The following is a 15334-nucleotide window of genomic DNA, read 5'->3' on the forward strand; positions in this document are numbered from 1 at the left end:
TCTCATAGTTGAAGTGTACCTATGATAAAAATTACAGACCTCTACATGCTTTGTAAGTAGGAAAACCTGCAAAATCGGCAGTGTATCAAATACTTGTTCTCCCCACTGTATGTGTATATATTTTTCATTAGTCCACTATTGATACAGTCCCAAAATGTTTTGCATTTGAGCAGTCAAGTTTTTAGGACTTTCAGGAAGCAAAGTGTCACTTGCCACATCGTCATGGTGCAAAATACACCGTATGATGCAAAACTCATCATCATGAAGATGTAGCAAGTGACACTTTGCTTGAAAATCCTATATCTTCAAAACTTGACTGCTGACATGCAAAACATTTTGCGACTGTATAGACTAACAGTAGACTAATGCAATGTGGATTTTTCCTTTTAATTTGTGTGTGTACATATGTGTTCCCAGGCTCTGAGGAAGCTGAGTATGGTGTGTGCGCGCGTGGGAATGGGACCCTGCATCATCGAGGCCTGCACCGTCGCCCTCGTATCCCACTTCCTCATGGGCCTGCCCTGGATCTGGGCATTCATCCTAGGGTAAACTCTCTTTCTGTCTCGTTGTCTCTCTCGATCTCTCTTCGCTGTCTCTCTGTCGTCTTTGAGCCTTCTACTTCTAAATCCCATTCAGTATTCTGTGGCCTCCCGATGCATTTGTAAAACTAAAGGGCTACCTAACACCGCTTGCATTCCAATAAGACGGGTGTAGAGTATTTGGCAGCTAACTCACCGGGAACACTTGAAGTATCCTTTATACCAGGGCTCTCAATCCTGTTCCTGGAAAGCTACCGTCCTGTAGGATTTCACTCCAACCCTAATCTAGTGCACCTGATTCTAATAATTAGCTCTAACCAGGTTAGTTCTAACTGGGGTTGGAGCATAAACCTACAGGATGGTTAGCCATCGATGAACAGGATTGGAGACCCCGCCTTTATAAATTTTCATTTAATCCTGACACTTAGCCCTTTGCTTTCTTTCTTTCTCTCTCCTCTCTTTCTCCCTCTCTTTTGCTATATCTCTGTCTTCTCTATTTCTCTCGTCCTCGCTCCTCTTGCTCTCTCTCTTGTCCTCTCCACTTTTATTCTCTCTCACTCTGATCTCACTCTGATCATTCTATTCATCCATCCCTCTAAATACACTACATGACCAAAAGTATGTGGAAACCTGCTCGTCAAACATCTCATTCCAAAATTATGGGTATTAATATGGAGTTGGTCCCCCCTTTACTGCTATAACAGCCTGCAATCTTCTGGGAAGGCTTTCAACTTGATGTTGGAACATTGCTGCGGGGACTTGCTTCCATTCAGCCACGAGCATTAGTGAGGTTGGGCACTGATGAGCTTTACACCACACCGGCCGATGCTTGGGATTGCGCATGGTGATTTTAGGCTTGTGTGCAGCTACTCGGCCAAGGAAATTAATTTCATGAAGCTCCCGTCGAACAGTTCTTGTGCTGATGAAGTTTGGAACTCTGTAGTGAGTGTTGCAACCAAGGACAGGTGATTTTTACACACAACGTGCTTCAGCACTCGGTGGTTCCGTTCTGTGAGCTGGTGTGGCCTACCACTTCACGGCTGAGCCGTTGTTGCTCCTAGACATTGCCAACAGCACTTACAGTTGCCCGGGGCAGCTCTAGCAGGGCAGAAATGTGATGATCTGCCACACTTCAGTAGGGCCATTCTACTGCCAATGTTTGTCTATGTCTATGGATTTGATACACTTGTCAGCATTGGGTGTGGCTGAAATTGCCAAATCCACTAATTTGAAGGGATGTCCACATATAGTGTATATCTCAAACTAATCCCTATTAGTAAAGCTGCATCATTAAACACTTTCTCTTTACTCATTGTATTTTCCCCTCCCCTGTCCCTTCTAGGTTTGTGATGTCTTCAAATCAATCAATCAAATGTGTTATTTTTATTAAGAGCCCTTTTTACATAACAGTTGTCAAAATGCTTTTACAGTAACCCGACCTTTGAAAGCATCTTCTACAGGGCCATATTATATGATGAACTCTCATAGTGTGTCTCCTCTCCTGTAGGTTTGTACTGGCTATCTGCTAAATGGTCATATGATCATTATTCATATTACAGGTTGTTACTTCGGAGGTCGTTCTTCAGCCTGGCGACCCAAACCTGATGAATATGATGATTAACCCTCACTTTGGCTCTCCCGCCTCTTGTAGATTTGTGCTGGGAGCCGTGTCCCCGGCCGTGGTGGTTCCCTCCATGCTGCTGCTGCAGAAGGATGGCTACGGCTTGGAGCAGGGCATCCCTACCCTCCTCATGGCCGCCTGCAGCATCGACGACATCCTGGCCATCACCGGCTTCACCACCTGCATGGGCATGGCCTTCGCCACCGGTAGGGGTCCAATTAGTCGGGAGCATGTTGATTTGTGCCTCTGCTCTGAGCCAATGATGAAAGGAGACCACTAGAAAAAAATAGAACTTTGTTATCTGTTTTTGTTGCAACGTTACTCGAGATCTTCCTGCAATCCATCCTGGATCCAATAGATGACGCCCTCACACTTCGGGAATCAAACCTACGAACCCTGTTGTTGCAAGCGCAATGCTCTACCAACTGAGCTACACAGGACCATTTAGTATGAGCTATTACGGTGTCTTCCTCTGTATTGCATGCTTTTTATTACTGACTTCCTGCTGCATACTGCGTCCCTAATGGCATCCCATTCCCTATAGAGTGATCTATTTTTGACCAGGGTCCACATAGGACTCTGGTCAAAAGTAGTGCACTCTATAAGTAACAGGGTAACATTTGGGACGATCCCATCTGTTTTGATATCTGTTGTTTTGTTGTGCTGTGTCTCTCTCTGCAGGCTCCATGTGGTACAACCTGCTGAGAGGTATACTGGAGGTGGGAGGGGGAATGGTAGCTGGGGTACTGCTGGGATTTCTGCTGCGCTACTTTCCCAGCAAAGACCAGGTAGGAATCTCCATCGAAAGCACTTAGCTTTTAGTCTAGGAGTAGGCGTAGTCCAGGTCTAGGAAACTGGCCTGTGGAGTTGACCTATAACGGAGCTCAGTTTTCTCAGTAGCGTTTCCCTTTCTTAGTAATGTTACTCCAGAGACATAGTCCTTGTTTGGGAATCTTTATTAATGAGTCCTTTCTTCTTTCTCTCACTCTCTCCTGTAGGACAACGTAGTGATGAAGCGCTCATTCCTGCTGCTGGGCCTGTCGGTGTTTGCCTTGTTCGGCAGCAACGTGGCCGGCTTCCCCGGCTCGGGGGGCCTCTGCACCCTGGTCCTTGCCTTCCTGGCTGGCCTGGGCTGGAGAAGGTCAAAGGTCAGTCAACGACCTCATCCCATGCCGACCCCTCACTCAACCCTCCGTACCCTGCATCTTTTAGCTAGGCACTTACTCTCTCACCCAACACCCAAATGCCCCTCTAGCCCTTACCTCTAACACAGTGACCTAAACTAAAGCATCGGATAGCAGCTGGACAGCTTGAACATTCCAGTGCAGTACAAACTGTTGTCATAAGACACAGTGGGACCCTTCCAGTCAGTATACAGAGGCCCAATCCTAAATATACAGTCACAGAGTCACATCTGATATTGTCTCTATGGGAGGCAGATTCTCTAGTAGAGAAACAAAGTTGTGAAGTCTTGGTGTTTGCTGAACTCTCTCTGTAGTCTGGTTCGTGTCTGGTAAGTGTTTAAAAAAAAAAGTTTTTGTTATCACTTGTCTTGATAGCGCTTCTCAAACCCTTCCATTTGCTCTACTTTCACAAATTGTGTTTGAAAACGTCAGTAATTTGAGAAACCGTAACGTGTGTGTGTCTGACTGACTCTGTGTTTGTGTGCAGGTCCCTGTGGCGGACATAGTGGGTATTGCCTGGGAAGTGTTCCAGCCATTGCTCTTTGGCCTGATCGGGGCTGAGATCCAAATCTCAGAGCTGGACAAAACCACTGTCGGTGAGAACACAAACACACGCATAAACATATACGTGTAAGAACACACACACCACATATACATTTATACCCCGCTCTTGGAGATCTTCTATCAGGTGTGTTTTCCTACTTTAACTTGAATAAAGTGTTTATCATTCTACCCCCTATTCCCTTCTCTGTCCCACCAGGCCTGGGCATAGGCTCTCTGGCCATTGGTCTGCTGGTGCGTGTTCTCTTCACCTTCGTCTGTGTGCTGTGTGCCGGCTTCAACTTTAAAGAGAAGCTCTTCATCGCTCTGGCCTGGCTACCCAAAGCCACCGTACAGGTACTTAACGTTAAACAGGAACCAAGGTGGCCTGGAGTGGTCTAAGCCGCTACCTCTGGAGCACATGTACGATGTACCGCTGCCAGCATGGGCTCGAATCCAGCTTACTGCTCTTTCAGCACTCTCCTACCTTTCATCTCTCTATTAAAAAAAATTAAAACAAGAACAGAATCTAAGGCTGAAATTTTCCTGACACAAAAAAAGGCTACAACAAGCAAAATAACCATAGCATTTGAATATTGTAACTAACTTGTGATCGCGCCACGTGCAACATGTTTTTGTCTGAAACAATATTAGTATTGTGAGTAAAAAAATGTTTTTGCACACTCTAGTGCAAGGGGAAGGGGTTGGGGAACATGAGAAGGGGAAGGGGTTGGGGAACATCTGTCATATCATTCCCAACGTCGGCGTTAAGTTTATGACTTAGTTTTCCAATAAATTGTAGGTGCTTTTACTCACAATGTTGAGGGTAACGTGGCCAATGTGTCGATCTCCTCCCCTCCTCTTTTCTCCCCAGGCGGCCATCGGCTCCACAGCGCTGGACATGGCCCGCACCAAGGAGGATACGGAGCTGGAGAAGTACGGCATGGAGGTGCTGACAGTGGCCGTGCTCGCCATCCTGCTCACCGCCCCCATAGGGGCCCTGGTCATCGGACTCACAGGACCTCGCCTGCTGCAGAAACCAAAGAACCCTGCCTGGGGTGAGGACGCACACACAGAATGTGCAAACACATCGTCTGCATAGATGCACAGACAGAAGTGTACACACACACACACACAGCAATAGGAAGGACTGCCTCACCATCTCAGTGTTTTAAAATAGAAACGCACACAAAAACCCACAACTACTACTAACCTTGCTTGAGTGACAGCTGTTATCCCACACATTACGTAAACGGTGACCTTATACAGCACATTATGGTTTTAACCTCCACTCCTATTATACACCATTGTGCTTTTTTAAAACCAGCTTGTCATAGCTTTGTCCACACAGCATAGGGAAGGAAGCGTGTTCATGAAAAGCAGTGTCCCTTTATGACAGAGATTATCTTTATTTGAAAAAGCCTGGAATCCAAACTGATATGCTTTTGTTTCAACATTGTTGACAGTGGTGAAACAGAGCATATCATTCAGAATCTCAGGCTAATAAAGAGAAGCCGTGGGTTGGAGAATGATTTGCATTGTGGCTTCAGGTAGTCTTTGTTTCCTGCATCATGCTTCGTCTCAGCCCTGTCCACCACACAATGGTGGCTTCTTTTGCTCTTCAGGTTTGCAGGGAGATTTTTTTATGACTACACTGTGTGTCCTGGTGAAACGTGTTACCTGCCCATCGCTGTGTCTCAGACTACACTCACTGAGACGTTTTCCATGTTGACCATTTGGCCTATAGTCCTATTTTGTTTATACACATGCACTTCAGTTAAACACACACACGGTAAAAGCCTTTTTTTGATCGTTTTTTTCTACCCTTTTTCCTTGGATATGCAGAGCGGGAGCAAAGCGGAACTATGACCGAGTCCCCAATCACCTACGAGAGTACCCTCTGATACCAAACCAACGCCAGTGGTGGGAACCAGGAAGAACACTTCACCAAGAAGGAAATTACATGGATGGATCATAGGGAAAATGGGGGCACTTCAAGGGTGCATCTAAAATGGCATCCTATTCTAGTGTAAAAATGCCACCCTATTCCCTTGAAAGTGCTTTACTGAATAGAGAACAGGGTTCCTATTTCAGACTCGTGACACCCAGGATATTGCCTTTCGGACAGTGGGGTTTTCAGAGGGCCTTTGCCACTTCATCTGTGTATCTGTCCTTGGTGTGTTTGACATCCTGCCATGTTTATTTATATCTCCCCTGAGGGTAGTTTTCAGGCCTCGAGCTACAGCTGCCACTCAACCAACAAGCCACGATATCCAAGCATTCTGCACTATACTGTAACGTTACGATACAATGGCTGAAAATTCAGTAATGCTACTACTAAAATTATACCCTATCATTAAAAAGTGATTCTAAGAGCGGAGCCATTGGAATTGAATGTGTTTGACATTGACCATCAGGCATATGTGTGTCCATTATCACACAGTCGTACACTGTATGTACGCCCTCACAACATTTTTTTTTTGTCCTTAGGCCTTATGCATCAATTTACCAGCTGTTGAAGTTGTATTCTGTGTGAATGTAATGTATTTGAGAAGTGTGTTGTACTAGTACTGCGGTTTGATTCAGAGAAAATATCATATTTAGCGATGGGCGGTTGTTGCTAGCGTGCTAGCTAGACGCAGGACAAAGGCAAGGCAGTTTTATTTATTGTACGTTTCCATTTAAGCAATATTCAAATCATGTGTGCACTAAATGTGACCGTCACAAAAAAACATGAATAATATGGGCCCCTAGCTAAGATATATTTAAGACTGGTCTTTAATGCAAAATCAGTGTAGCTCAGATAATAGCATCACATTCTGAGCAATATACTGTAAAATCAATGTTTTTAAGAAAAGACTGCCAAAACAGTCCGTTTTTTTTGTTCTATTCATTTGATTTTGTTATTTTTATTATTCAGTATTTTATAATTTTGATTCCATAAAGAGTTAATTATGCAGTTGATTTAGATTTTCATTTTTGTTACGTTTGTATGGACTCTTGAAAGGGTCCCTTGGGTTTTTCAGGAGTCATTTGTAGTGTATCATACCATGTAAAAGTCCTGTATAGCTTTTGAACTTGAACTTAAAAAAGCTCAATGCTAATTTGATCTGTTACACAAACTAATTCCATTATAATTTGCTCCGGAGAGCATATAAACCGTAGGTCTAGCTCAACCGGAATATTATACCCGGAAAGGATATTCATACCAGAAAGGATTTGATATTGAGATAGAAATGTCTGCACTGGCTCTTTAACGAAGGTGGTAGTCTTTTGACACTGTAAGAGAACATGAAGGACACCTTCCTAATATTGAGATGCCTTTCTTTTTTTCCCTCAGAACAACCTCAATTTGTCTGGGCATGGACTCTGCAAGGTGTCAAAGTGTTCTACAGGGATGCTGGCCCATGTTGACTCCAATGCTTCCTACAGTTGTATCAAGTTGGCTGGAATGTCCAGCACTCAAAGGACATTCTTGATACACACTAGGAAACTGTTGAGTGTGAAAAACCCATCAGCGTTGCAGTTCTTGACACAAACCGGTGCCATACAATTTTCAAAGGCAATTCAACCTTTGAATGGCACATACAGTACATTCAAAAAGTATTCAAACCCCTTGACTTTTCCATATTTTGTTATTTTACAGCCTTATAAAGTTGATTAAATAAAAAAATCCTCAATCTACACAAAACCCCATAATGACAGTGAAACAGGTTAAGACATTTTTGCAAATGTATTCAAAATAAACATACCTTATTTACATAAGTATTCAGACCTGTAAGAATATTTTGAAGATGAATATACAACGCAGAGGACTAAAGGTCAAGAGGGAATTAACGATCAATGGAAATAGTGTTTTTTCTGTATTAGGGCATTAATGATCAATGGGTCAGAGACATGGGATGAATTTGTCTATACGTTGTCTGAAACAGGGTACTTGTTATTTGGCCATTGGCCCAGTTTTATTGCAAGGAATTCTAATTGGTCAACCACAGGCTAGGGTTAGGCTATAAATTACATCCTGTCACTTCGTTCTGTGGAGAGAATCACCGAGGACAGGGGAGAATGAACATCTACCTCAGCATAACATCTATGATTTGTCCTCTTTGAATAAACCTATTTTTCTCCGCCTGATTTGCTTTGGGGTCTGTGTTATTGAAGCGTAACATCAACTGCTAACAGACCCTTTGCTATGAGACTCGAAATTCAACTCGGGTGCATCCTGTTTCCATTGATCATCATTGAGATGTTTCTACAACTTGATTGAAGTCCACCTGTTGTAAATTCAATTGATTGGGCATGATTTGGAAAGGCACACATCTGTCTATATGGAAGGTCCCACAGTTGACAGTGTATGTCAGAGCAAAAACCAAGCCATGAGGTCAAAGGAATTGTCTGTAGAGCTCCAAGACACAATTGTGTCTAGGCACAGATCTGGTGATGGGTACAAAAAATGTCTGCAGCATTGAAGGTCCCCAAGAACAGTGGCCTCCATAATTTTTTTAATGAAAGACATTTGGAATCACCAAGACTCCTGGAGCTTGCCGCCCAGCCAATCGGGGGAGAAGGGCCTTGGTCAGGGTGGTGACCAAGAACCCGATGGTCACTCTGACAGAGCTCCAGAGTTCCTCTGTGGAGATGGGAGAACCTTCCAGAAGGACAACCATCTCTGCAGCACTCCACCAATCAGGCCTTTATGGTAGAGTGGCCAGGCAGAAGCCACACCACAGTAAAAGGCACATGACAGCCCGCTTGGAGTTTTCCAAAAGACACCTAAAGAACTCTGACCATGAGAAACATTCTCTGGTCTGATGAAACCAAAATTGAACTCTTTGGCCTGAATGCCAAGCGTCATGTCTGGCAGAAACCTGGCACCATCCCTACGGTGAAGCATGGTGGTGGCAGCATCATTCTGTGGGTGTTTTTCAGCGGCAGGGACTGGGAGACTAATGAGGATCGAGGGAAAGATTAACAGAGCAAAGTACAGAGATCCTTGATGAAAACCTGCTCCAGAGCATTCAGGACCTCAGACTGGGGCGAAGGTTCACCTTCCAACAGGACAATGACCCTAAGCACACAGCCAAGACAATGCAGGAGTGGCTTCAGGACAAGTCTCAATGTCCTTGAGTGGCCCAGCCAGAGCCCGGACTTGAACCCGATCGAACATCTCGGGAGAGACCTGAAAAAAGCTGTGCAGTAATGCTCCCCATCCAACCTGACAAGACTTGAGAGGATCTACAGAGAAGCATGGGAGAAACTCCCCGAATACAGGTGTGCCAAGCTTGTAGCGTCATACCCAAGAAGATTCGAGGCTGTAATCGCTACCAAAGATGCTTCAACGAAGTACTGAGTAAAGGGTCTGAATGCTTATGTAAATGTGATATTTCAGTTTTATTTTTAATAAATGTGAGAATCCTAAAACCTGTTTTTGCTTTGTCATTTGGGGGTATTTTGTATAGATTGGGGGGGGGGATTTAATCAATTTTCAAATAAGGTTGTAACGTAACAAAATGTGGAGTCTGAATACAAGGAGTCTGAATACCTTCCGAATGCACACAATCCACATCTCAAGGCTTAAAAATCCTTCTTTAACCTGTCTCCTCCCCTTTATCTACAGTACACTGATTGAAGTGGATTTAACAAGCGACATCAATAAGGGATTATAGCTTTCACCTGGTCAGTCTGTCATGGAAGGAGCAGGTGTCCTTAATGTTGTTTTTTTTTAAGTAAAGGAGAGCTGCACACTCTAGGAGCTCAGATGCAAAAATATTTATGTCCAACGTTTCAACAGACTAGCTGTCTTATGAATGAAGACAGCTTGTCTGTCAAAACGTTGGACATAAATATTTTTGCATCTGAGCTAGAGTGTGCGGCTCTCCTTTAAAGTGTTCTACTCCGCTAGCCAGCACCTCGCCTAAATAGGTGTGCGTTTCTTTCGCCTCTAGATTGTCCTTAATGTTGCTACATTTTATCTTTATTTAACTAGGCAAGTCAGTTAAGAACACATTATTATTTTCAGTGACGGCCTAGGAACAGTGGGTCAACTGCCTTGTTCAGGGGCAGAACGACAGATTTTTTTACCTTTTCGCCTCAGGGATTCAATCTTGCAACCTTTCGGTTACTAGTCCAACGCTCTAACCACTAGGCTACCTGCCGCCCCACACGTATTGTAGTTGTCATGTTTTTGTTGTGTGTTAGAGGTGAGAAAAGTTCTTATCTTTAATGTGGTGATATTTTATTATAAAGGGTCAGATTTTCCTATCACCATCAGAAAGCACAGGTCGGGTCCTAGCGTCAATGTTTTGGAATGGAAAGCAGATGCAAATAGTAACTGGTGCTGCACAGGTTATATGTTGGAATATGAAAACACCACCCAATAGTTGTCAACATTTTTGTTCAGACAAACTCATGGAAAATGTGTGTCAAATGATTGTAAATCACTTGTCTAAACAGTTCTCAAAACTTCATGGCCTATCTGTTTCTTTCTTCTTGCCATTTGACAAGACACATTTTCTGAAACAAAGTAACTCAGGTCAACTTTTTTTTATTTTACAAAAGTACACCGGCGGGCACAGTTTGCCTAAATTCCAGTAAAACATGAAAATACAGATCTATGTACTGTAACTGGTAATTCACGTAAGGATCAGTAACCAAAGGAGCAGATCCCTTCTTCAAATCTTATGTTGTTGAATGAATTAAGAAATATTTGCATGACATTGTCTGAATGCAAAGGAAATTGGACAACTGACATGTTTGATACTGTAAAGGCAAAAAAATTCATTACTTAAATATTTTGGTGTAAAAAAACAAGGGTTCATTGTTTCTTGAGGGGAGGAGTTTAGTGAAATTAAGATGTTCTGAAATGTCTTAAGATCTTCAGTTTTGAATATGAGGACACACAATACAGTATGAACACAGAATTAAGGCATTTTTTATAAGGTTATGAACAAAGAGAAATGGCAGGGGGAAATCCTGTAAGTGTTTTTGTATGCAAGTGAAAGACTTCAAGCTTACAGTAGTTCGGAGACTGAAAAGGCTAAGTAAAGTTTTTCTTTCAACCTAACAAAATATACTACTACCCTAAATAGCAAGTTGCTACCCTAATTGTAATCGTGATTGAAGTTCAAATTCCCCTCAATGTGGTCCCAATAGTTTGGAACCGAGCGGCGCTACCAAGGAGACCAAGGTTAACTGTTGTTTCTAACGAGAGTGAGAGATAGCCGGACTGGAAAATGGCCACTGTACAAAAACTTGTCAGGAGACAATAAGAGGGAGTGGTGATAGCATAAAACCTTTCAAACCTTCTCAGTTATTGCCCATTGTTGGCAAGTTCAAATAAATAGGATTCACAAAAGTGTTGATGGTAAAATCTTTGAGGAGTTAAGGCGCCACCAACATTTCTGCAGCATATCACTACCAAAAGCAAAGTATGCGCCATATATATATATTTTTTACCAAAACAAAAGACAACCCTAAAATACAGACAAAAAAAATACATAGATTTTTTAAAAGAAACTAAAGACAGAAGAAGGGAATAAAGACGACGGCTCCCTTACAGTGTTAAAGATGGATTATAATATCTTCTTCTTGAGTATGAGAGGCCCCACGTTGTCTCCAGTCAACTCGTTGTGCTTTATGTGTGATTTGTCACAAACAGGAAACTGCAACAGGAAACAACTTAATATTAGCTGATACACACAGTACGGGGCATTGTTTATAGATAGGCCAACTAGAGCCCCCCTGCATAGTTGACCATTTATTTAGTCATATGCTTCCCCTTGGCCTCAAAAGACAGTGAGAATGGAAAAATAAACTGCTGACATCCGCATAAATTGCTGAGGTTGGAAGACCACTAGCTATGGCTATAAGTCTTTGCGTCTAACATGATCTAAAACCAATCTCAAGCCAACCCCCCATCCAATTTCCTTGGCCCCAACGCATAAATGCTGATCAGGGCCTGTATTCAAAAAGCGTCTCAGATTAGAAATGCGATCTAGGATTAGGTTCCCCCTGTCCATATAGTCTTATTCATTATGATCTATCTGGCAACATTGATCCTCAGCACTCCTACTGAGAGACTTTGTGAATATTTATTTTCATTGAACCTTTATTTAACTAGGCAATATGGGTCCTGAAATGACTAAGAAGGTGTAGTGTTAGCAATAACCATTCTACTCTACTTCTAGTCCAATTTACCGTTTTGGAGCGCCAACAGCGGCAGTAGCAGACGTTCGTTCTCTTCAAGTCCTCAATATCGATCTCGTTGACCACTTTGGGGTTCTCCTTCTGGATCTTCAGGTTGATCAGGCTGTCCTTCTGCTTCTTCTTCTTGGGCAGGAAGGGCCTGATGGTGAGGTAGCCCAGCAGGGCCAAGATTCCCAGGAGAGGCAGCAACCGGAGCCAGTCAGAGACTGGGAAGAAAACACACACAATCAGACACACCCCCACACACACACACACACACACACACACACACACACACACACACACACACACACACACACACACACACACACACACACACACACACACACACACACACACACACACGTTGGATCTCCTCAAATTGTTCCACCCCTGCGGTTCCCATAACATTCTGCTGGGGTGTTCTGTATCAGTGTCCGATGCTATGGCACCTTTGAGGGCTGTGTATTTGAATCTCACGGCAATCAAATGAAATGGCTTTTGTTTAAAAAGAAGGGTGCCTGATGGGAGAATGTTGATCTCATTATACGATTTATCTCAAATTCAAAAGGCGAATGTAAAAACACCATCAAATCCGAACAAAATAATAAAATTGAATGAGGCGCTCATCCTTGAAGCTGCTAGACTGAATTTGGCTGTGCGGAGGCATCGTGTACACAGGCATCCAAATTGGATTTTTTTTCACTCTTTTGACCAATCACATCAGATCTTCCACATCAGATTATTATAATTTTTTTGATTGGTCAACAATTACTGAAAAAATACCAGAATTGGTCTGCTTGTGTAAACACAGCCTTATATATTTTTTCCAGTAATTGGTCTTTTGACAGTCTAAACGGAGCCATAGTGTCTTTAGATTCTGCTAAATTGTAAGTGTTAATTCTGCTAAATTGTAATTATTCGCTCCTATGGCCTATTTATTGCCTACCTCCTCATGCCTTTTGCACACACTGTATATAGATTCTCTTTTTTTTCTTCCTACTATGTTATTGACTTGTTTATTGTTTACTCCATGTGTAACTCTGTGTTGTTCTCTGTTCACACTGCTATGCTTTATCTTGGCCAGGTCGCAGTTGCAAATTAGAACTTGTTCTCAACTAGCCTACCTGGTTAAATAAAGGTGAAATAAATAAAAATAAAAAGATTCCTGCAGGGACATTTCACTTGACTCCCATCTTTTCCTGAGAGTGAAAACATTAAAATGACAAATATAATATAGGCCTGGAAAAAACCTCAGTACTTATGCTACTGACTGCAGGCAAGTCATAACTTCAAAGCTACATAGCAATGAAATTAACTATAATTGAGCTTCCATTGCCATGCCAATTATTCCAGTCGCTTCATGTTCATGCATCTCTTATAGATTTGCTGGCGAAGACTTATTAAATCAATGTTTACAACGTCAATGATCCTCAGTATGGAGCACCTCAGGGCAATGGGAGAAACCATAATTTACCACTACTGCTTTCCAGACCTGGGTTCAAATCCTATTTTAAATAATTTCAAATATTGTCTGTGCTTGATTGAGCTTGCCTGGCTTAATGGACAAATAGAATAGTCCCAAAACGGCATACCCTTCCCATCTGGCAATCCAGACAGAATAGGGGAAAACACTAAAAGCACTTGAAAGATTTGGAAATATTACTTGAACCCAGGTCTGCTGCTTTCCTTAGCAAAGGGCATGTCATCTCCACACTCAAGGATATCTGGTATGAAGGCCCAACTCAGAACAGCAGCCACTAGTTTAGGGCTATTTTTAGGTCCCAAATCTGACACTTTCTATAGGGGTGCATTCAGCGTTCACCCCAAAGGTCAAACGTAAGCGTTTCTTCAAGTTGTCAAAGCTTGAAACAACTAAGAGGTCTCATAGCTCATTTAAAGCCAATACGTACAGTGGGTTTGTCATAGTACTTAAATTCAAGGCATAACTTTTCAATGTTGCGCACTGACAGCTATTGTCGTCAGACATTTTTCCTCTCACAACTACTCAGAAAAGCTAGTGTGTGAGCCTCGTTCAGGTGTAGGGTGAGAGGAATCTGTTCTCCATTGAGTAAGCATGCAGTCTTAGATTTACACTGCTCTATGGGAATACTATGAGAGCGTATTTAGTGTTTTGCAGCTAAGGCAAAGGAAAGGTTTGTAGACGCACTGTTTAATGAAATCAAATTATATTAGCAGCAGTTTCAAAAGGAACTTTTATAAAGTCTTGTCCAGTGAGTCTTATTAGCCTACATGTGACTGGTTGGTAACGTTTTACTTGAAGCAGCTTCTCAAGCGTTATTATCGTCTTATAAACATTTAGACCGCCAATAGGCCTATAGTTGGTTCCCTCTGTTTTTAGGTGACTTTCAGAAGCTAGACACATTTGCTTCATTGACTGACTGGTCTCAATGTGCCTGCCTGCCATGATAGCAAGAATCATCACTGCTAATAGCATATACTTTGCTCATGTCAAGCAATGAGCTCCATCAACTGAAGCTTGGAGATTGTTGCTTATGGACACAGGAGTATGTAAAACACGCATCACTGTAGCCTGTATATCAAAGTATAAAACAGCCTCACCTTGGATTTTAATTTGTACATCTATTTTGTTGTAGCCTCATGTTTCATATGCTTGGAATAACATGGTTTAGTTCCCTTCCATAGCCAAGAGAGGAAATGTGCTACATACAAACGAAACACTTGTTTACCTACACCTACGGTACAGTACACTTAATACAATGTTTCCACTCTGAGTCTGATACATTGTAACCGTACAAGCAAACGTATCTCAAAGTAGTGCACTGTTAAACTACCCTTCAATGTTCAATCAACTTGACTTGAGCCAAGTCAGGAACTTTATTCAATATGAAGTGGATTAGCACTTTAACAGCCACACAGAAAACCCCGGCAATCTATAATAAATTTGAAAGAAACACATTAAAACTGGCGAACTACTGTGGCTAATCTTGTAGGCGTGCATGCATGGGGACAAGCTTTTCTGTCTTTCCTGTTTTCACCATTGCAACATTGTAACAATTTACCTGTTAACCTCGCAAATCCTCCAATCGTTTCGGGAAGGGGGAGCTTCTTGAGGTAGGCTGGAAGCTGGATTTTTATGATCCTTGAAATAGTTTCTAAAACCATCTTGAATGAAACTATAGGCAGGTTTTAGTTTGAGCTGGATATTTCCTGAGGTCCGTTTGCGTCATTACGCTATCTTAGAAGCTCAAGTCTTGACCGGTGCGTAAAAATTGTCCGTGCAA

At 42.5% G+C, this 15334-nt stretch overlaps 2 protein-coding genes across 2 annotated transcripts in view; one reads left to right on the forward strand and one right to left on the reverse strand.

Moving 5' to 3' along the window:
• si:dkey-162b23.4 (sodium/hydrogen exchanger 9B2) overlaps positions 1–8018 on the forward strand; it is a 21138-nt gene extending 13120 nt beyond the window's left edge. Inside the window, exons 6-13 of the mRNA XM_023998390.2 lie at positions 418–545; positions 2191–2366; positions 2842–2948; positions 3159–3308; positions 3832–3940; positions 4105–4241; positions 4759–4942; positions 5730–8018. Coding sequence (XP_023854158.1) covers positions 418–545; positions 2191–2366; positions 2842–2948; positions 3159–3308; positions 3832–3940; positions 4105–4241; positions 4759–4942; positions 5730–5788 — 1050 coding nt within the window. The 3' untranslated portion in view covers positions 5789–8018. The remainder of the gene's footprint in view (positions 1–417; positions 546–2190; positions 2367–2841; positions 2949–3158; positions 3309–3831; positions 3941–4104; positions 4242–4758; positions 4943–5729) is intronic.
• Positions 8019–10412: 2394 nt separating this feature from the next.
• LOC111971558 (CDGSH iron-sulfur domain-containing protein 2A) lies at positions 10413–15334 on the reverse strand. The gene is made up of 3 exons (XM_023998391.3): positions 15113–15334; positions 12081–12295; positions 10413–11545 (listed from the first exon to the last, which is right to left on the reverse strand). Exons 1-3 carry the CDS (start codon positions 15213–15215, stop codon positions 11456–11458), a joined length of 408 nt encoding a protein of 135 aa, XP_023854159.1. The 5' UTR covers positions 15216–15334; the 3' UTR covers positions 10413–11455.

This window comes from Salvelinus sp. IW2-2015, linkage group LG13 (genome assembly GCF_002910315.2).
Source record: "Salvelinus sp. IW2-2015 linkage group LG13, ASM291031v2, whole genome shotgun sequence".
NCBI lineage: Eukaryota > Metazoa > Chordata > Actinopteri > Salmoniformes > Salmonidae > Salvelinus > Salvelinus sp. IW2-2015.